This window comes from Muscardinus avellanarius, assembly GCF_963383645.1.
Source record: "Muscardinus avellanarius genome assembly, chromosome: 16".
Taxonomy (NCBI): Eukaryota; Metazoa; Chordata; class Mammalia; order Rodentia; family Gliridae; genus Muscardinus; species Muscardinus avellanarius.
The window spans coordinates 56,119,708-56,143,055 of NC_137802.1; the positions used below are offsets into that span (position 1 = coordinate 56,119,708).

The 23,348-nt window shown below is 40.4% G+C and overlaps 1 protein-coding gene across 5 annotated transcripts in view; it reads right to left on the bottom strand.

Annotated features, from left to right (window-relative positions):
* KANSL1 (KAT8 regulatory NSL complex subunit 1) overlaps positions 1-22,063 on the bottom strand; it is a gene marked incomplete at both ends in the record, with an annotated part of 129,339 nt that extends 107,276 nt beyond the window's left edge. For all 5 annotated transcript variants that reach the window (XM_080712960.1, XM_080712959.1, XM_080712957.1 and 2 more), the window contains one exon: positions 20,775-22,063. In XM_080712960.1, coding sequence (XP_080569086.1) covers positions 20,775-22,063 — 1,289 coding nt within the window. The remainder of the gene's footprint in view (positions 1-20,774) is intronic.
* Between the last annotated feature and the right edge of the window lie 1,285 nt (positions 22,064-23,348).

Sequence of the window (23,348 nt, forward strand, 5' to 3'; positions counted from 1 at the left end):
AAAAATACTCTCACTCTCAAAGGGCAGCATGGTAAAGTGGGTAAAGCCAGTCCCGATTCTGGCTCTGTTGTTGATTCTTGCCTTCCTCCTCTGGTAAAACAATTGTTAATACTGCCTAGCTGGGGAGACTTAATTACTAGCACATAACAAGCATCATTAAATTATTATACATTATATAATTTTCATAAATATAAATTTGTAAACAATTGTCTAAGCTAACTGCAGTCTTTATTATTTCGACAAAAGCTCTTGAATATCTTTGATCTTAATATTATGAATACAAAGAATAAAGACATGGATGGCCTCTCATAGAGAGGTTCAGTCTCATGTAGATCTTTTCACAGAAGTCTAATACTACACACTGAGCGCTAACTTTACAACTATTTCTAAAAGATGAAAAGTGCAATATTATTTCAAAACTTTTAATCATAAATATTTAATATCAAGTTTCTAACAAATTACAATGACAAGGATCTGAAAAGTCTATAGGTTCTTTGACCTTATCACCTACCACTCATTCTACAACTGGATCACCATTCGGACTCCTGCCACCCTTGTCTTGTTGCTAAAAATCCAACATACTGAACTCAGCTACCTTGAGGCCTCCATGTAACTGTTCTGTTCTTCAGGAGTAATTCTCTTCCTCAAAATCTTTAAGGTCTTCCTCTCTCGTGTCACAGAAATCTCAGAGTAAATGCCACTCTTCAGGAAGGCATTCTGTAACCATACTAATTTTAAAATAATGCTATTCGATATGATCATTTTTAATTTCCTTTCACTCTTTTTATAGCACGTGTAAACTGGCTTTGGTCATTTACTCATTGTCTGTCTTCCCTATTAGGATAGAAACCCATGAAAAGAGCAATTTCTTACAACTATACTCTTAGGAACTAATAAAGTGACCAAATACACTTAGAACTTGGTACATATTTGTTAACTGCTAAATGAATGAATGATACATTTGTAAGTGATGAGGAATTCACCATTGCAAATTACATATTTTTCTTAAACTTCTTCCAATTAAATGTCATATCAAGGCTACTCCTAGGATGAGGAGTTAAGGCTACTCCTATTAAAAGTTCTTAATTTGAGATTATAAAGAGTAATTCACCCATCTTTCTGCAAAGACTAAAGCTCTTCAGTAAAGGACCCCAATATGAAAAATATTCTAGAAGCCAGGCATGATGGTGCAAGCCTATCCCAATGCTTGGGAAGCTGCGATAGGAGCATTACAGGTTTTAGGGCCTGCTTCAGCATAAATGTGACCTCAGCAGCTCAGCAAGACCTGTTTCAAATTAAAAATTAAAATGGTGAAGGGGTATGTGTTTCAGGGATAGTGTGTCCCTGAGATTTAAACCTTAGGGTGTGATATACACACACGCCCCTCCCTCAACACTATTCAGCTCCCTTATCAAGTAAGTGAAGTAATTGGTGGAGAAAAAGCAAACAATGAGATACATGCAGGTATACCGCTCATCAATACATTTATTTTAAACAGGAAACAAATCAGTCTTGAAATGCACTAAGAGATATGAATAACTGTACAACTATAACTGTACAACTATCAGAGTTGGAAAGTGCCATTTCTACAAAGATAGAGTCAAGGAGCTTTTGCTTGTTACGTCTTTTTTTTTTCTTTTTCTTGGTCCTTTTTTTTTTTTTTTTTTTTTTTTACAGCACTGGGGATGGAAGCCAGGAGCATTCTGCCTCCCAGCTACACCACCAGCTTTTTTTTTTTTTTCCCTTTTTTTCCCCCCCAGGTCTGGATGGAACCCAGGGGCATTCGACCTCAGAGATACACCCCCTGCCCTATTTTTTTATTCTTTATTTTGAAACAGGGTCTCAGTAAGTTGCGTAGGGCCTCACTAAGTAGCTGAGGCTGTCTGCAAACTGAGATCCTCCCTGTCTCAGCCTCCCAAATGTTGGGATTACAAGCATGCTCTACCTCGCCCAGCCCTACTGGTGTTTTTTTTTGTTTTTGTTTTTTTTTGTGTGTGTGTGTGTGTTACTAGGGGTGGAACCTAGGGGCTTCTCTACCTCTATACTCCAGACCTATTTTATACTTTATTTGGAAACAGGGTCTCACTAAGTTGCTGAGAGCCTCACTAAGTAGCTGAGGCTGGCTTCGAACCTGTGCGATCCTCCAGGGTCAGAGTCCAAGCACGGGGATTACAAGCGTGCACAACCATGCCCGGCTTTTATTATTTATTTTGAAACAGGGTCTCACTAAGTAGCTGAGGCTGGCCATGAACCTGCGATCCTCCTGTCTTAGTCTCTCAAGTACTGGGATTACAAGCATGCGCCACCACACTCGGCTTGCTATGTCATTTTTTAAAAGACGTGTTATTGGTGCACTGTATTTATAGTGACACATCTATATATGCACATATCATTTGGCCTTCCCCATACCTCCTCTTTCCTTCCCCTCCTCAACCCCATATCCCCTCGCCTACAGTGGTTTATCCTAATCATGAGGTCCCTTTTATTTCCTCTTTTCTCTCTTGCTTCCACATGAGAGAAAATAACACAATCCTTGTTTTTCTGCATATGCCCTATCTCAGCATGATATTCTTTGGCTCCATTTATCTGCAAATGACATAGTTTCATTCTTTATGGCTAAGTAAAACTCCACTGTGTATATATACATTTTCTTTCTACACTTATATGTTGACCACATCATCTTAACAGAGAGACAAATAAATAAATAGGGCTGAGAATGTAGCTTGGCAGTAGAATGCCCCAGGTTCAATCCACAATACAGTAAAATTAATTCTGGAAGAAGAGAAGTCTAAAGAGAATTCAAGTGGTGGGAAACACAGGCCCAGGTTTTGTCCAAGTTAGGGAAGGTACGAATGGTGGAGGATGAGAGTGGTTTATGAACTCCAGATGCCTCTAGACATAAATGCCTCAAGCAAAACTGTTTCTCGCCACTTCACTCAACCACACTCCCTCTAAAACAAATGGAACATTAAGTCAGCAACATTCTCTTTAGAACTACTCATTTTTGCAGTTGTGGCTAATGAGCATACATGAATTAAAGGATAGTTTTTGGTGGGAACAGAAGTAGAAAAGGGAAAAAGACAAAAAACACAACAACATAACAGTGGCTCACAGCTTTCCCTCAACACCAGATGAACTGAGAAAGGCTGAATGGTATATCTACATGTTTGAATCAATTGTACCTGGAAATGAAGGGGAGAAGTAGCAGGAATACCTTTTTTTTTTTTTCAGGGGGGGGGGGCAGTACTGGAGATTGAACCTAGGGGCATTCTACCTCCGTCTTCTTTTTTTTTTTTTTTGGTGGTACTGGGGTTCCTGGAAGCCCTTCTATCTATGGGCTACACTCCCAGACCTATTTTATATTTTTTTATTTGGAAACAGGGTCTTTTAAGCCAACAAGGCTGGCTCCGAACCAACGCAATCCTCCTGTCTCCGCCTCCCAACGCGGGGATTACAAGCGTGCACCACTACACCCGGCTATTTTTCTTTATTTTTGAAACAGCGTTTCACTAAGTTGTAAAGGACCTCACTGTAGAGGAATGCCAATTCCAATTTGTCCCTTAGGGAGATATTCTCTCTCAGGACTGATCCCTGGAGAGTTCTAACTTTGAACTACACCCCAGACCCTCTAATTTTTTATTTGGAAAGAGTCTTGCTAAGTTACTAAGGGTCTCCTTAAGCTTCTGAGGCTGGCCTCAAACCTGCTATCCTCCTGTCTTAGCCTAAGTTCTATAATTTCAGGTGTGTGCCACTATGTCAGAAATTCTTTTAACTTACTTAGAAATGAGGGGAAAGTGGCAGCAGAGTATAATGAATAATCATCAAAAGGAACATCAGTTTATAAGATATTTATCGAGATTTAATCTTTCAATTTCAGTTTCTTCATAAAATAAAGAATAGAGCTGGGTGTGATGGCACATGTTTGTAATCCCAGCATTTGGGAGGCTTGAGACCAGAGGATCGCGGTTCACAGATAGCCTCGACTACTAAATGAGGCCCTCCACAACTCAGTGAGACCCTGTTTCAAAATAAAGAATAAAAAGTGGACAGGGGGTGTAGCTCAGAGGTCGAATGCCTCTGGGATCCATCCCCAGACCCGCAAAAAGAAAGAAAGAAAGAAAGAAAGAAAGAAAGAAAGAAAGAAAGAAAGAAAGAGAGAGAGAGAGAGAGAGAGAGAGAGAAAGAAAGAAAGAAAGAAAGAAAGAAAGAAAGAAAGAAAGAAAAGGAAAAAAAAAACCACTGGGCATGGTGGCGCACGCTTGTAATCCCCGCACTTGGAAGGCGGAGACAGGAGGATCACGCAGGTTCGAAGCCAGCCATGCTGGCTTAAGAGACCCTGATTCCAAATGAAATATAAAAAATAGGTCTGGGAGTATAGCCCAGAGGTAGAAGGGTTCCATCCCCAGTACCATCAGAAAACAATAAAAATAAGAATAAAGAATAAACCTTATTATATATAAGTAGAAGCTGCTATAAAATTTTAGTGAAATAATTATATAAAGGGCATTCCTGGCATTTGGTATGAAAAGTTGATACTATCACCCATTCTATGCCAAAGACAAGTAACAAAAGACATACAGTGGTTTCTTAACCTGGGGTAATTTTATACTACAGGGAACACATGACAATGTCTGAAGACAAATTTTATGGTCACAATTATGAAGAGAAAGGGTGCTTCTGTTATTTAGAGGATAGAGGCCAGAGAAACACCCTACAATTCAAAGAACAGCTCCCTATAACAAAGTGTTATCTGGCACAAATAACAATGTTGCCTCTGTGAAGGAATCTTGCCTATATAAATTCTGGAAAACCATACAAACATAGAAGAGAAGAAAAATCTACTCAAGTTTTTGTAGTGTGTAAGACGCCTATTTAAGCAGGAGTAGTAAGATAAGAGGATGGCATGTTCAAGGACAGCTTCAGAAACTTAGTAAGGCTTTTAGCAACCTAGAGAGATCGTGTTTCCAAATAATAAAAAATCGGGCTACACGGTGGTAAAATGTCTGTGTTCAATCCCCAGTGCCACAAAAAAACACCTATTTAAAATATTTTAAAGACAATATTCCTATCTTGTGGCAGTCATTACTCAAATGACAAATTAAAAACAGTAAGGGCTGGTGATATAGCTCAGCAGTAGAGTACATGATATGCAGGCCAAAGGCCTTAGGTTTGATCCCCAGCACTGCAAAATCTCTCTCACACACACACACACACACACACACACACACACACACACACACACACACCAGGAAATGTTGAGACAAATCTTTTAAAGAAAAAAAAACCGTATCCTCCCCAAGTAAGATAAACATGCAGATGAAATACCATGTTTGAGTCCAGCCTCGGCAATTTAGGGATACCCTTAGCAATTTAGTAATCCCATTTCAAAACAAAAAGGGCTGGGGGATGTAGCTCAGTGATAAAATGCCCTAGGGTACAGTCTCTACTATCAAAAAAAAAGGGGGGGGGAGTGGAATAAGGTTAAAATTATACTTTAGACCACACACAAAATGTTAAAGAGCTAAACATAGTCACCTATCTTTTGGGGCAATCTACATCAACAAACACCTTAACACCAAACAATTCATCCCTTTAGTTCTCCTTCCTGAACTCTTAACATACCTTCCCCATTTCTGTCAATATTCTGCCACTTTTCTAGAATCAAGACCCAGTCATAAGACAGGCCTATATAGTGGCACACACTTGTAATCCCCATGCCTGGGAGGCTGAGACAGGAGGATTGCAGAGGTTCGAAGCCAGCCTCAGCAACTTAGTGAGACCCTGTTTCCAAATAAAATACAAAACAGGTCTGGGAGTATAGCCCAGAGGTAGAAAGCCTCTAGGTTCTACCCCAAGTACCACAAAAAAAAAAAAAAAAAAAAAAAATCCAGTCATGCCACCAAGTTCCATAGATTGTATAATCATGTAAAGATACTAAGATCTGGAATCAAGACTTCTAAATATGACCTTGCCTCTTCTTTTTTTTTTAAATATTTTATTGGTGCATTATTTGCCTCTTAATTCTAATAATCCTTAGCATAGCACAGTCACTTGATCGGTTCATAGGTTTCTTGTATGTGGACAAGTTCTCTTTAATTCATCAATCTTGCACCTGGGTCATTCTTTCCACTGCAAGTTCACTGCCCTAGTTCAAAATCTTTATTTACAGCTAAGCTGTAAACCTCCTTGGTTTTAGTCTTGCCCTGATCCAACTACCTGAAAACTGTCAAATGACAGACATACACCACAGCAACAAAAGGCTCTTTATAAGCTTCAGAACTCTATCATTGCATTTAATGATTTCTCAATGTTCCTAGGGTAAGATTCAATTCCACTAGCCAGGCATTCAAAAAACGAGGTGACCCTCTACTCCCTTCAACTTCATCTACTTTCTCAAATCTTGTGTCTTTGATGGATAGTTCTTTTCACTGATAACCAATATAATATACTATGAGCTCTCCATTCATGGACCGGAAACATCCTATTTCTCCTTGGAAACTTGAGAGTCATCCTTGATCCACACTCGGAAAAAGTTCCTTTTATTTCTCTGGTCTTCTGCTCACCTTAGCTCAAAGTAACCATTCCTTAATCTAAGGCTTAATGCCTTAGGATACCTGTACCAAGTAAATGGTACTGAGCAGACCAATGGCTAACTCTAAAAGAACCAAGCTCCTTATTTAACTACTAGAGAAGTGTTTCCTTGCTCTTTGGAACAAGGTTAATCATAATAATTGATATTGAAAGGCTAGCATCCAAGTAATTAGAGTCCCTTAAAAGATGCTGTAGCTATTATTCATTGCTCAAAAAAATCTGGAACTGTCTCAGGGACGTTTTGACTATTCTCAGTGATGATCCATTTTAGTTTCTATTCAGATCACCAACAAAAGGAACTTCTGATCAATGCTGAAATAGGTCTTTGAAAGCTTGCATGCTTGGAAATAAGGGAAATTCTGACCCTTTCCCTTCCAAGAATTTATCAGTCAATTTTAGCATTTGTGGATGAGATCAGGGATATTTATCTAGTAATACTATCAGACTGTTCAAAGCAAACTGAAAAAGCTTTAAGTTAACACATTAGACATTAATGGAAATAACCTCTCACACCTAATAAAATATAAACCCATAGTGTTTTGAATATACACTTACCATGATATTTTCAAGGTCACCTCATGCATTTCAACTCTGGGAACCTGAGACCTGCTTACTATCATTTAGAACAATTTATTTATTTATTTATTTTTATTTATTTATTTATTTATTTTGCAGTACTGGGGATGGAACCCAGTGGCATTCTACCTCCAAGATACATCTCCAGCCCTATTTTTATTCTTTATTTTTGAAACAGGGTCTCACTGAGTTGCAAAGAGCCTAAGTAGCTGAGGCTATCCACAAACCTGTGATCTTCCAGTCTCGGCCTCCCAAATGCTGGGATTACAAGCACACACCTCCACACCCCACTTAAAGACAATCCTTAATTGGAAGGACAATCAGTGCGCTGAACAAACTTCCTGCAAACACAAAATTAGCTTTTCTACTTATACTTCCAAGCCAAATTGCTTCTGTGAGTGCTTGAATGTATTTGCATAAGAGATCAATTTCATACACAGATGGGCAAAGCAAAATTAAGTCTTAAGCAAGTTTCATTCTGCTCCTATCTTACAGAAGACTGGCCTGTCCTCCTGGCCTTCTGAAGAAGGCTCTTCCAAAATTCACTATACATAGGGTGTGCTCAAAAAATCTGCTGGGAGAGTGCCAGTTTAAAAAGAAAGTCACCATCAGCCGGGCATGATGGTGCATGCTGTAATCCTTACATTTTGGAGGCTAAGACAGGAGGATCATGGTTCACGGACAGCCTCAACTAATACTTAGTGAGGCCCTTTGCAACTCGGTGAAACTCTGTTTCAAAAAAAATCAAAAAATAGGATTGGGGGTGGGCCGGGTATGGTGGTGCAGGCTCAAAAATCCAGCATTTGGGAGGCAGAGACTGGAGGATAGCAGTTCATAGTCATGAACACTATCAGCTACTTATGAGGCCCTTCGCAACTCAGTGATACCCTGTTTCAAAAAATAGAAAGACTAAAAAATAGGGCTGAGGGTGTAGCTTGGAGGCACAATGCCCCTGGGTTCCCTGGCGTGCAAAAAAACAGTGCTGGGGGGGGGGGATAGCTCGGAGATAGAATGCCCCTGGGTTCCATTTCCAGTACTGCAAAAAAATAAATAAACAAATAAATAAATAGAAAATCACCAGAAGCTGGGCATGGTGGTATATGCTTGTAATCCCCATGCTTGGGAGGCTAAAACAGGTGGATTGCAGATTTACAGCCAGCCTTAGCTACTTAGTGAGGCCCTCCAGAACTTAATGAAACCCTTTTAAAAAATAAGGAAGAAAATAGGCCTGGGGCTATAGTTCGGAGATAGAATGCCCCTGAGTTCAATCCCCAGTACCACACACACAAAATAAAGAAAATAAAACATCCAGCCAGGCATGGTAATGCATGCCTGTAATCCCAGTACTTGAGAAGCTGAAACAGGAGGTTAGAGGCCAGACTAAGCAATTTAGCAAGTCTGTGTTACAAATTAAAAAAAAAAAAAAAAGCTGGGCATGATGGTGCATGCTTGTAACCCCAGCATTTGGGAGGCTGAGACAGGAGGATCTTAGCTTGTGGTCAGCCTCAGGTACGTAGTAACTCAGTGAAACTCTGCCTCAAAATAAAAAATAAAAGATAGGGTTGAGGGTGTAGCTCAAGAGGTAGAATGCCTCTGGGTTCCCTCCCCAGTACTGCAAAAATAATAAAAATGAACAAAACACAAAGGACTAGGGATATAGCTCAGAGAATGCTTCTGGGTACAACCTCCAATACCAAAAAAGCAAAAATAAGTAAAATGGTATTGTATGGGTGTTGTGGTACAACCCTACAATCTCAGTACTTGGGAGACTGAGACAAAAGGATCACAGATTTGAAGCCAATCTCAGAAACTTAAGATAGTTTCAAAATAAAAAAATAAAATAGGGCGCTGGGGGTGGGGAGCACTCAGAGGTAGAAAGCCCCTGAGTTCACTTTTCAATACCACATAAGAAGGTATAGCATTTGCACAGAACTCATATATAGCTTCAATCATCCCTAGATTACTTATAACACCTAATCCAATGTAAATGGTATGTAAATAGTTGTCACACTATATTGTTTAGGGGATAAAACAGGAAAAAAAATGTCTGTACAGATGCAATTTTCCCTCTTGGAGCACTTCTGATCCTCAGATGTTTGAATCCATTGATGTGGAGTACTTGGATAATGAGGGCCATCTGTATTCTGTTTGAGAAATAGGCTATCCAGATACTTTCATGAGACTTAATTTCAAAGCAATTTTATTGATCAACTTGGGAACAAAAAAAAAAAAAAACTCTACTTCATAATTATGCAAATACTCTGATCCCCCTGGTTTCAAATTTATAGAAGTATAATGTTTTCTCCCACCCTCCCCAAACTGAGGCTCAAACCCAGGGCACTGCACATGCAAAGCAAGAACTTTACTGCTATATCCCAGCCCAATGTATTCTTTACATTGAATATATGAGCATAATTTCCCCAAATAACACGATGGGAAACAGAAAAGGACAAGAAATTGATAGACAAGAAAAGACATGACCTCAGGCATGAAATTTCTGCCCAGTTTGCAAAATAATCTGTTTTGGCCCTAGTTTAGGCAAAGGGTAGGGAAACTTAAAGTGCTCCTTTTTGTAAATCTGGCCCTATGCCAGGTGTGATGGCACATGCTTTTGTAATCTCAGTACTTGGGAAGCTGAGACAGGAGGATCACAGGTTCAAGGACAGCCTCAGCTACTTAGTGAAGCCCTCTACTACTTAGTGAGACCTTGTTTCAAAATGAAAAATAAAACAGGGCTGGGAGTGGAGCTCTGAAAATAACCCTGGGTTCAATCCCTGTACCTTGAGAGAGAGAGACAGACAGAGAGAGACAGAGGCAAAGAAGGAAAGAAAGAAAGAAAGAAACAAACAAACAAACAGAATGTGGCCCCAAGCTTTCCCTCTTCTGGTTAAAACAATTTGTTTTAGCCAGGTGTGGTGGCGCATGCTTGTAATCCCAGCATTACGAGACTGAGACTGAAGGATCACGGTTCGCAGACAGCCTCAGCAGAGGCCCTCTTCAACTTACTGAGACCCTGTTTCAAAATAAAGAATAAAAAATAGGGCAGGGGGTGTAGCTTGGAGGCCAAATGCCCCTGGGTTCCTTCCCCAGACCCACGCACACACCCAAAAAAAAAAAATTTAAAAAAAATATATATATATAAAATAAGGCTAGCATCATGGCTCAGAGGTAGAATACCACTGGGTTCAATCCCCAGTATTCCCAAAACAAAACAAAACAAACTCTGCAGGGCATGGTGAGGCTGCACTTGAGAGGCTGAGAAAGGAGGATAGTAAAGGTTTGAAGCCAGCCTCAGCTACTTAGTGAGGCTCTCAGCAACTTAGTGAGACCTTGTTTCCAAATAAAATATAAAGTAGGTCTGGGAGTATAGCCCGGAGGTAGAAAGCTTCTGGGTTCCACCCCCAGTACCATCCAAAAAAAAAAAAAACACTCACTGTATTAAATAATTTCCCATCTGTTCTTCCTCCATGTCAACATATCTACCCGATCTATTTATTCCCTTTCCAAAAATAAAATCTGAGATTGAGAGTATCTCTCTTTTCTTCCTCCCTATATTTTATATTACTATGTTTCAGGCACTGTCCTATAAATCTTATTTGTCTTCTACTTTCGACTGCGTATAAATTTTTTGAAGATATAGTTTATTCACCGATGGCATTTCATGAGTAATACACATTTGTTCATTCAGTAAGTACTTCTCATATATTTTTTTTCTTCTTTGTGGTACTGAGGATTAAATCCAGAGGCATTCTAACTTTAAGCCATAGCCCCAGCCCAATTTTATTTGTTATCTGGAAACAGGTGTCCTAGTAGTTGATGAGAATCTCAACTACTTGTTGAGGTTGTCCTTGAACCTACAATGCTTCCATCCCAGCCTTCCAACATTACAGGTGTGCACCACCATGCCTGGCTTAAGTACTTTCATATGATCATCCTAACACTATCATGACAGTACTTTCAACTTTAGAGAATGAAAATCAGTTAACAAAGCAGTAGAAAACATTTGTAGCGACATCTGCAATAAATAACCCACAAATTCCTGTTGCCTAACTTCCTTCAGAACCCCATAAAAAGCCTTAAGAATTATTTTTATGACCTACATGTCTTCTCAAGAGTACAATGAAAACAGGAAGAAAAAAAAGTTGTGTCATATGGAGGTTAGCAGAAAAGCAAGAAGCTTTAAATCAAAAGGTGTTCAACATAAGAAATTTTACTCATCTCTGAAGTTAATTCTATAAAATAATAAAATTATTTCCATATTTAATCCCACATACTGAGAAACACAATCATCATTTCAACCGACTATGAAAAATAAATCTGGTAAGGCATCAGAAATCAAAGTTCTGGACGTGGTGTATCAAGTTTGTAATCTCAGTACTTAGAAGGCTGAGACAGGATGGTATTGGATTATCAGGACAGCCTCAGAAACTTAGTGAGACCTTTCAACAACTTGGTGAGACCCTATTTCAAAATAAAAAGGGCTGAAAGTGTAGCTCAGAGGTAGAATGCCCCTTTATTCAATCTCTAGCACTAAAAAGAAAAGATCAAAGCTTAAGTCACAAATCAACTCAACGAAACTTTGACCTTGACTTCCCCAAATGCCAAAAATAGTGATGAGAATAACACCACCCATGTAAAGAGTAGTCAGCTGTGCATGGTGCACATTTGTAATCCCAGCATTTGGGAGGCTAACACAGGAAGATCACGGTTAGTGGACAGCCTCAGATACTTAGAGAGGCCCTTTGCAACTCAGTGAGACTGTTTCAAAATAAAGAAAAATAGGGCTGGGTATAGCTCAGAGGTAGAATGACCCTGGGTTCCATCCCCAGTACCACACACACAAAAAAAAGAGTAGTCACATTTCAAAGCAGTTTGAGCCCTTATCTAGTTCCATTCCCCGGTTTTTTTTTTTAATTATGAAAGTAGTTAACATGGTAAATCCTCTAGCTAGTGTTTAGCGAAGAAGGGTTTTGCAGAAAGATGACTCAGGTCTTATGACTGATGTTTCTTCTATCCTATCATTCTGTGAAAGAAATAGTAGGAAAATGACAAAATCAATTCAATTACCATTCTAGCAATATCACTTCTGTGTCCTTAAGAAATTCAAGTAGAGCCGGGCGTGGTGGTGCACTTTGTAATACCCAAGCTTGGGAGGCGGAGACAGGAGGTTAACACAGGTTCAAAGCCAGCCTCAGCTACTTAATGAGGCCCTCAGCAAGTTAGTGAGGCCTTGTTTCCAAATAAAATATAAAGTAGGTCCAGGAGTATGACCCAGAGGTAGAAAGCCTCTGGGTTCCACCCCCAGTACCACCAGAAAAAAAAAAAAAAAAAAAAGACCTACAGCATAAATAACATCTAGGTAATATAAACAGACTAAAACCTTAGAAAAAAATTACTGTTGGTGCCATATCTTTCTCCCTGAGGTCCTTATAAAGAAAGCATTATGTAATACAAAGATCATCTTTAATATTTCAGTAGTCACAATGAAATTTTTGTAGGATTATTTTTATGCTGACTCTCAAGTCTATAGTAACAGTTCAGAAAAAGAAAACAAACAGGGTGGGGATGCAGCTCAGTAAGAGAGTGCTTATCTAGCATGTGCAAGGCTCTAGGTTTGATTCCCAGTACCATACAAACACAAAATAAGAGCAAACAAGCCAAAAAAGATTGAGGGAGAGGTCCAGAACATTGCTAACGTAAGAGTGCATTTAAAAGACTATCTGAGCCAGGCGTGGTGGCTCATGCTTGTAATCTCAGCGCTTGGGAGGCTGAGACAGGAGAGGAGGATCACACAGGTTCAAAGCCAGCCTCAGCTACTTAGTGAGGCTCTCAGCAACTTAGACCCTGTTTCCAAATAAAGTATAAAATAGGTCTGGAAGTGCCTGAAAATAGAAAAGCCACTGGGTTCCATCCCCAGTACCACCACCACCACCACCACCACCACCACCACCACCACCACCACCACACACACACACACACACACACACACACACACACACACACACACACACACAGACTATCTGGGGCAAAGTGGCACACTTTTGTAATCCCAGGACGCTGAAGCAGGACCATAGGATAGGACAGCCTCACAATTTAAGACACTCAGCAACCTAGCAAGGCTCTATTTCAAAACAAAAAAAAAAAAGGGCTAGAGGTACAGTCAGAGGTGGAATGCCCCTGGGTTCAATCCCCAGCACGACACAAAAGAAAGAAAATAAAGGGAGAGAAAAAGAGGTGAGGGGGCGGGGGGGGGGAGGAAGGAAGGAAGGAAGGGAGAATGAATACGAATCTGATTATCAAATAAAATTATTTTAAAAGTACTTACTATTTAAGTGTAAAAGCATGGGGCCCAGAAAATGAAGACCAAATTTAGAAAAATGAGAAATGGATCCAGAAATTCTAGCTAAACAGCAGGAAAGAACCCTCAAGGAAGAAGACAAATTATATAAAGGCTGAGAAAGGAGGATTTCAAGTTTGCGGTCAGCCTCAGCAACTTCGTAAAACCCTGTTTTAAAACAAAAATTTAAAAAAGGGCTGAGGGGTGTAGCTCGGAGGTAGAACACCTCTGGGTTCAATCTCCAATACCAGAGGGAAAAAAAATAATTTCTATTTCTACAATAAAGAATTAAACATGGTATTTATAAAAAACTGTGTCTTCCTTTTTAGTTCCACAGAGATAATGTTTAAATTCCTGAACCTTGCACAATGGTGCCAGAAACAATGACTTAAGTCATAACAAACCCGAGACAGTACAGAATTTTTAAAGAAACATATCCAAAGTACCAATTTAGGGAGATAATAAAACATTTGTAGCCAGGCCTGGTGGAGCATGCGTGTAATCCCAGCATTTGGGAGGCTGAGACAGAAGGCTCACAGACAAGCCTCAACTACTTAAGAGTGAGGCCCTCCACAACTTAGTGAGACCCTGTTTCAAAATAAAGAATTTTTAAAAAGCCAGGCTTGGTGGTGCAAGCTTGGAGTCCCAGCATTTGGGAGGCTGAGACCGGAGAATTGTGGTTCGCAGACAGCCTCAGCTACTTAATGAGGCCCTCTGCAACCGGGTGAGACCGGTTTCAAAATAAATAAAAAATAGAGCAGGGAGCTGGGCATGATGGCACACGCTTGTAACGCTTGTGATCCCAGCATTCAGGAGGCTGAGACTGGAGGATCGCGGTTCGCAGACAGCCTCAGCTACTTAGTAAGGCCCTCTGCAACTTAGTGAGACCCTGTTTCAAAATAAAGAATAAAAAATAGGGCAGGGGATGTAGCTCGGGAGGTCAAATGCTCCTGGGTTTCATCCTCAGACCCACAACAACAACAACAAAAAAAAAAGGCAGGGGCTGTAGCTCAGAGGTCTAACACCCTGAGTTCCATCCTCAAACCAGCAAAAAAAATAAATAAAAATAAAATATTTTTGCAAGGTTTTCCAAAAAGAACTTCAAAACTATGAAGAGAGCTAGACATGGGACTCTCAGCAACCTAGGGAAGACCCTGTTTCAAAACAAACAAAAATAAATAGTTAGGGGTTGGCTTTGTGGTAGAATGCCCCTGGATTCAATCCCCAGTGCCACACATAAAAGACATTAAGAGTTTCAAACCAAGCATAGACTCAGTTAATTAAAATATATATATATTTTTTCAGCCGGGCATGTGGCACACACTTGTGATCCCAGTACTTGGGAAGCTGGGAAAGGAGGATAGCAGGTTGGGGGCCAGCCTCAACTACTTAGGCCCTCTGCAACACTGCCTCCAAATAACGAATTAAAAAAATAGGGCTGGGGGTGTAGAGCTCAGAGGTAGAATGCCCCTGGGTTCAATTCCCAGTACCTACCAAAATAGATTTTTTTTGTGTGTATGGTACTACGGGATGGAACCCCGGGGGCACTGTACCTCTGAGCTATACCCCCAGCCCTATTTTTTATTCTTTATTTTGAAACAGGGTCTCACTGAGTTGCAAAGAGCCTAAGCTGAGGCTGTCCCTGAACTGCGATCCTCCAGTCTCAGCCTTCTCCAAAATGCTGGGATTACAAGCGTGCACATCATGCCTGGCTCCCAAATCCGTATTTTCTAACCTCTCATTTAGCAATATACAGTTTACTGTCAAGAACAGTAAATGACAGGCACAATTTGACAAAAAATGAACAACATATAAAAATCAATCATTCCACTACTACTAGCCAAGAACAGTAAGTTACTGGTTTTCCTCTAGGAGGTTAGAAGGAAGGAAAAAAACACAAACATTTCAAATTGTGAGTGAAGGGCTTAGAATTTTTACAGAACCACCCACTTGTAATTTACACAACCTCATTTGTAAATAACTCCAACAGTCATCTGTATAAAATATTTTCTTCATGGCTGCCTAAACCATATCTAGCCTGCTACACTGCTGGCAATAGAACAAGATACAAAGAAGCTGATATGGGGGGAGGGAGGAGCTGACCAGCTGGGTCCACTCTTCCTGAAGAGAACTTCTCATTCTAGGACCCAACAATTTCAATGTGGTTATGAGATTTAAGGGAACTATCAAAGAAAAGATTTTAAACATCCAAAGAACTTCCTTTTTATTCTTTTTTTAATTTCACTCTCATTTCTTTCACTCTCATCTAACCAGTTGTAGAAAACCTTTAAAATAACAAAGTGCAGGAATACCTTGCTAAGTAAATACCAGCCTTAAGTATCAATCTGCAAGGCAACTTTGTGAGCCCTTGTTTCAAAATAAAAATTGAAAGTAGAGCTGGGGATGTAGCATAGAAGTAGAATGCCCCTGGGTTCAATCTCCAGCATCACAAAAATGAAAAATGAAAAAAGAAAACAAACCAATCTGGTGATCTTGCTCAACAAGAACTTTTAAAGCAATAACACTTTATTGGTGCTTTTAATTTAAATACAATTATAATATGCATAAAGAACAATTACTAGAAAGTGCTTTGTATGTGCTATTTTTGCCTACTTTCATATGATCTGATGAATGGAAATTCAATTTTTTTTGTGTGTGTGTGGTACTGGGGGTGGAACCCAGAGGCTTTCTACTTCCGGGCTATACTCCCAGACCCATTTTATATTTTATTTGGAAACAGGGTCTCACTAAGTTGCTGAGAGCCTCACTAAGTAGCTGAGGCTGGCTTTGAACCTGCGTGATCCTCCTGTCTCAGCCTCCCAAGCGCGGGGATTACAAGCGTGTGCCACCACGCCCGGCTGGAAATTCAATTTTTAAAGAATTATTTAGATGACTTAATTGCAAGAGGATTCAATAGATCTCAAAGTTTTCAAAATGACCCCTTGGCTGTTCATATACCTCACACCCTTCCAATCAACACACTATTATGACAGAATATTGCTCAGTACTGAGTAGTGAATGGATAGACTTACAGGTTTTTTTTTTTTTTTTTATGGTACTAGGGGTAGAACCCAGAGGCTTTCTACCTCTGGGCTATACTCCCAGACCTAGTAAATATTTTATTTGGAAACAAGGTCTCAGTAAGTTGCTGAGAGCCTCACTCAGTAGCTGAGGCTGGTTTTGAAATATGTGCCCCTCCTGTCTCAGCCTCCCAAGAGTGGGGATTACAAGCGTGTGCCACCACGCCCAGCTTGACTTACAGGTTTTTTCAAGTCACTAGATTATCCTATGAAGTAAGTTCTTTCTTTGGGTATTTTGACTGCATTGAATTAGAATACTTACTCATATTAAAATTCATTACTATCTTCAAAGCAATGTGTCCTGAGCACAACATTAGTTTTCAAATTCTATGTCTTTTTGTTATTACACAAAATACATAATATATATAATTTATAATTCTTCAACTGCAGTTTGCTATACCTTGCTTATTTTGGGGGCTGTAGTACTAGGGATTGATCCCATGAGCATCCTACCTCTGAGCTACAATCCCAGCCCTATTTTTATTCTTTATTTTGAAACAGGGCCTCATTAAGTTGGGTCGTGAACCTTCAATCCTCCTTTCTCAACTTCCCAAGAACTAGGGTTACAAGTGTGCACCACCACATCCTGGCCTTTTGCTATACCTTTTAACACAAATGTCTAATGATCAGCAACATTTGAACTGGGGGGTTGAACCCAGGGCATTCTATTTCTGAGATAACACCTCCAGCCCTTTTTTTTTTTGGGGGGGTGGGGGGACAGTACTGGGGGATGGGATCCAGGGGCATTCTATCTCCGAGCAATACCTCCAGCCCTATTTTTCACATTCTTTATTTTTAAACAGGGTCTTACTGAGTTGCAAAGGGCTTTACTTAGCTGAGACTGACCTTGAACTGCGACCTCCTGTCTCAGCATCCCAAATGCTGGGATTACAAGAATGTGCCACCATGCCTGGCTTCCAGCCCTGTTTTTCATTCTTAATTTTGAAACAGGAACTCACAAAATTATGAAGACCTTCACTAAGTAAGTAGCTGAGATTGGCTGGCCTCAAACCTGCAATCCTTCTGTCTCAGCCTCCCAAGTACTGGGATTACAAGTGTGTGTCACCACGCCCAGCTTTCAGCAACATATTTTTTTGAGGCAGTGATATTATGCAGTAGAGATAATGCCACAAATACTGGCAAGTTGATTTGAACTACTAATTCATTTAAATGAAAGACAGCTATATCACAAAGGTAGAAAACCTCTGAAACAAGAGCTGGCATGGTGGTGCATGCTTTTAATCCCAGCATTTGGGAGGCTGAGACAGGAGGATCTTGGTTCGGGAACAGCCTCAGCTACTTAAGCCCTTTGCAACTCAGTGAGACCCTGTTTCAACATAAATAATACAAAATAGGACTGGGAGTGTAGCTTGGAAGTAGAATGCCCCTGGGTTCCATCCCCAGTACTGGAAAAAAAAAAAAAAAAAAAGAAATGAAACACATCTGCTTTAATGTGAACATATAAGTAAACTCTTGAACAGAGCAAAAAAACAAATGATAATGGAGCTAGGTCTACAAGGCAGAAATTCAGAAAAAAATTGCTCAGAATTTCCCCCCTCAAAACAGAAACATTATACAAAGTTTCATTTTTGTTATGCAATGTTCTTTGTGTGAAAAATAGAATCAAATTTGAGAAACAACCAAACTCTTCATTGAGAATCTTAGTCACCTTTTTACTACCAATGAGAAAAAAACATTTCTCTCTATTTCAGCCTTCTCTAATGATCCAGACTTCACATCTCTGCCAAAAGAAAAAGGTCTACTAATCCAATATCCTGTCTATCTTTCCCAACTTATGCACCCTCTCTCACAAGACTAATGTTTTAAGTAGTGAATGTATGTATGTATGTAGGTAGGTAGGTTGTTTATTTATGCGGGTCTGGGGATAGAACCCAGGGGCATTCGACCTCCGAGCTACAGCCCCGGCCCTTTTTTTTTATTCTTTGTTTTGAAACCGGGTCTCACTGAGTTGCAGAGGGCCTAAATAGCTGAGTCTGTTGGTGAAGGTGAACCCCTCCGGTCTGAGCCTCCCGAATTCTGGGATTACAAGCGTGCGCCACCACACCCGGCTCGTGAATGTAGTTTAAGTATAACATCTGGATGTGGTAGCACTCCCTTGTAATCTCAGTACTTGGGAGGCTTAGACAGGAGGGTCACAGGTTCACAGCCAGCCTCTGCTACTTAAGAGTGAGGCCCTCAACAACTCTGAGACCCTGTTTAAAAATAAAAAGTTAAAAAAAATTAGGCTGGGGATGTACCCCGGAGGTAGAATGCTTCTGGGTTTAATCCCCAGTACTGCAAAAAATAAATAGGTAAATAAGTGAATATACCTCATAATTTAAGTACATGAATGCAGAATTAGAAGGGAAGAACAAAGCCGGGCGTGGTGGTACACACTTTTAATCCCAGCATTCGGGAGGCTGAGACCTGGAGGATCACAGTTCGCGGACAGCCTCAGCTACTTAGTGCAGCCCTCTGCAACTCAGTGAGACCTGGTTTCAAAAAATAAAGAATAAAAAGTAGGGCAGGGGGTGTAGCTCAGAGGTCAAATGCCCCTGGGTTCCATCCCCAAACCCGCAAAAAAAAAAAAAAAAAAGAAGGGAAGAACAAGAGTAAAGTACCTCAGGGCTCATCATGACAATACGTCACTTCTAAGAAGTTTATGTAAAATTTCCTCAAGCGAACGGATTTAGATAAACCAATTAAAAAACAAAAAGCATCTCAAATATTTCAATATTATCAACTTGGCTGAAAAAACTACAAATCTAATATGGGAGTCTTTTAGAGAAAAGAATCAAATTGTGAACATGGATTATGTTGAGATGCAAAATACAAAATAATCTGAAGCATTTTCTAATTGTTGGTCCTTACGATGTAAGTGCAATACTGTAAAATACATATTTGGTCTAGTCTGCTTCCTCTCATACAACCCCTAAAATCCTTGGGATCGCCAAAATTATAGCACCTTTCTCTATGCTAATAAACTGATTTCATGACTGGTAGCTTCAGGATGGGACTTGGTTACCTGAAAGACCAAGGTGGGGATTAGAGAATTGGGACTTTCAGTTCCATCCCTCAACCTTCAGGAAAGGGAGAGGGACTGAAGGTTGATTACCAATGATATGAGATATAATCTACCACACCTATGTAATCAGACTTCTATAAAACTTCAAAAGAGCAGGATCCAAAAGACTCAGGATAGCTGAAAACATACAGAGGTGGGAAACCCAGAGATGACATAGAAACTCAGCAATCCTTTCTCCAAAACTTGTCCTATGCTTATGTTTAGCTATATCCTCTGTAATTTCATTTATCCTTCAAAACTGGTAAATTAGTGTTTCCCTGAGTTTCTGTGAGCTACTCAAGCAAATTAACTGTATCTGAGGAAGGGGGTCTAGGAACTGTGATTTACATCCAGCCAGTCAGTCAGGTGTATAGGTAAAACACACTAGGGCTTGTAATTGGCACCTGAAAGGGAGGGAGGGAGGACTGTCTAAGCCCTCATCCTGTGGAATCTGGCACTATCTCCGGGTGGTGTTAGAATAGAACTGAACTAGAGGGCAACCAAAAGTGGTATCCACTACTAAAATTGCTTGCTCACTTGCTTGCCTGGTGGGAAGTAATCCCCAACCTTTTGAGGTCACTGATGTCTTCTGTGTTGATTACTAAGGTGTGGAAACACAGGAAAAAATCATTTGCTTTTCCAACAGAAAATCTTAAAAAAGACTTAAGTATGCTCTCTGTTGAAAGTTCAATTAAAAGCCACTATGGAGTCCAACAGTTAACTAAGTCAAGCAAACATTGCCCCTACTCAAAGAAAACAAAACAATCTCAACCACCAAGTTGTTAAAAATTTACCAGTGTCCTACATATAATTTTTTAAATTACATATTCACTCTGAAGAGGGTACTGGAGTAATTTTACAATATACTGACTAGATTTTAACAAATAAGACTTTGAAAGGAAATTAGTATCTTCTAACCTACAGCAACAAAACACTATAGAAGAAAATACCTTCCATTTCTTTAATAGGTATATCTACCCTAGGAAAAACTCAGGAAAAGGTAAATGGATCCCAGGCACCAATATACAATGAACTCCAGTTTCTGCAAATGAGGATTCTCAAAGTCTTTCTTCCTTGCCCCACCATTTCTCAAGAATGACATTATGAACACATGGCTTCTACTCACAGAGATACATGGCACTGCTCAGGATCTGCTCTGGTCAGTTCTTCTTCTTCAATATCAGACTCCCCTCCTGAACTGCTGTCAGTGATGTCTGAATCAAATGCTTGTTCACTACACCTCAAGTTGGCTATGCCACTGGCTGTAAATCTCTCCAGTTCTTCTGAAATTGAGTCACTTTTCAGGAAGTTGTTAAGTCCCTCTGATGTGGTGGTTTCACTGGCAGCTTTTCTCAAAGCAGCTTCAGCCTTTCGGGTCAGCATCAGCTGGCTCCGGGATCTCAAGGATTCCAAATTTGGCAGTTTGCTTAAAGTCTTCTCCAAAAACCCACCCAGCTGATGCTGTAAATGCCTCTCCACCTGCTTGGCTTGCACAACCTGTAAGCGCTTTTGTAGCCTGCGGGCACGGCTCTGAATATCAGCCTGCCGCCTCAGTAAAGCTGTTATCCTTGTGTCAGAATCTAAAGCACTGAAAAGAATGGAAGACAAGGGAGACTTTTTGCCCTCTAGCTTGACACCCCCCAAGTTAGAGCTGGAGTCTGTACCAGGCGATAACCTACTGCTTCCTTGAAGTGCCAACTGTTCCATGGAATTGACAGAAGATTTGATTGCGGTGCTGTTATTGCTATATAGAGTTGTGTGTTCTACATCAAGGCTTCTATGTGGAAGAGTGCAATTGGTCATACCCCCCTTCAAGTTCCCAGAGTCAGATCCCCCCACTTCATCTCCCTGAAGAGCAGATGAAGAAAGAGCCCGTTTTCCCCCATTAAGGGAACTGGAATTGTCATGATCAGAATGTGTTGAACTTTTAGTCAATTTCTTAGCCAACCCATTTACAGGTGCTTGTGGCAGAGCTGCCTGACCACTTGTATTCATGGTTCTAAGATTTTCTAAGGAAAACTCCAAAACTGGCTGTCTCCCCAACAGCTCAGCTCGGAGTTCATAGGGCTGAGATAAAAAAGGATGAGATTTAAGGACTGTTGGCTTGCTGAAGACGCCTTGCAATTTCAAAGACTCCTTTGAGGGAACAGATGTAACATCAGAGCAGAGATAAGATGCTACCAGTGGTTGCAGCTTTCCCAAGTCTTCCTTGGTAGAATTACTTCGGAAGTCTAGACTGGGATCTTCTGCAGCAATGGCTTTTCTTTTGGTTCCGTTGGCAGCAATAAGAATGTTGGCGTTGCCGTTATTTTCGGCACTGCCAGGGGACAAGGTGGAGGATGGAGGAGCCAGTTTGAACCGGATGTGGTGTGCTTCAGCTGCTGCATCAGTGAGAGCGGGCGCCATCGCAGCCATTCAGCACAGAGAGACAGGAAGTCCAGCCTCTCCCGGTGCTGGTGCCAAGGCCAGCTCCACACCCCCTTACTGCCTCCCCTGAGAACAAACTGGAAGAGAAAAGAAGAAAAGGAAGTCAGAAATGCAAACACATTAAAAAACAACACGATTTTTAATACAAGCACTACTTGAGGCTATTATCCAAAGTCCGCTTCCTGAGAGAAAAAATAGTCTAGCTATTCTGTAGACCCCAATGTCTTCTGTCTTGAGGACTGAAGGAAACACAATCTCTATACAAGAAAAAGAATTCTACCTTTCGTTTTCTATCACTTGTAAAGCACAAGATTTAAAGTTGCCAAAACAGAAGTTCCCTTCTGAGATAATCACAAATTGTTAAATTCATCTTCATTTACAAAAAAAATCTCAGCTACATGTGATGGCATATTGCTTGTAATCCCAATACTTGAGAGGCTGGGACAGAGGATTGTACCTTCACAGCCAGCTTCAGCTAGTTAATGAGGCCATCCACAACTTAGTGAGACTGTTTTAAAATAAAGAATAAAGAAATAGGGCGAGGGGTGTAGCTTGGAGGCAGACTGCCCCTGGGTTCAATCCCCAATAGTGAAAACAGAGAAATGAAGAAAAAAAATCTCTTTGGCCTGCCAAGGACCTGTAATCCCAGTATTTGGGAGTGTAAGACAGGAAGTTCACAGGTTCCAGCCGGGCTCAGAAACCTAGCAAGATGCTGCTGTGAAAATAAGAGTTGGGAGCCAGGCATGGTGGCGCAAGCTTGCACTCCCAGCATTTAGGAGGCTGACAGGAGAATCGCGGTTCGTGAATAAAGAATAAAAAATAGGGCAGGGGGTGTAGCTTGGAGGTACAATGCCCTGGGTTCCATCCCCAGACTGGCAAAAAAAAAAAAAAAGGGTTGGGGATATAGCTGGGGGTGCAAGACCACCTTGTTAAACTTCTTGAAATTAGTGGATTCAAAACAAATATACATCCAATTATAGAAAGAAAAAAAACTTCTTGTGCTCACACTAAAGAAAAACCCTGTATGTCAAATGTCATAGATCTGCACATTTCTCATCAATGTCTCACTTCTTTACAGGTACATCCTGTAACACAAAAGCCTAAATGTACCACTTGGAGTATCAATTTGCTCCACCGATCTTTTGTCTTTCAGATCAGACTGCTCATTAATGTCTTCTACACTGACTCCCTTCTCTTTGGCTGAAGAATGTACTCAAGTTTCCTCTATCCTAAAATTAATTGCCCAACATGTCTTTTTACCCCAGAACTCCTT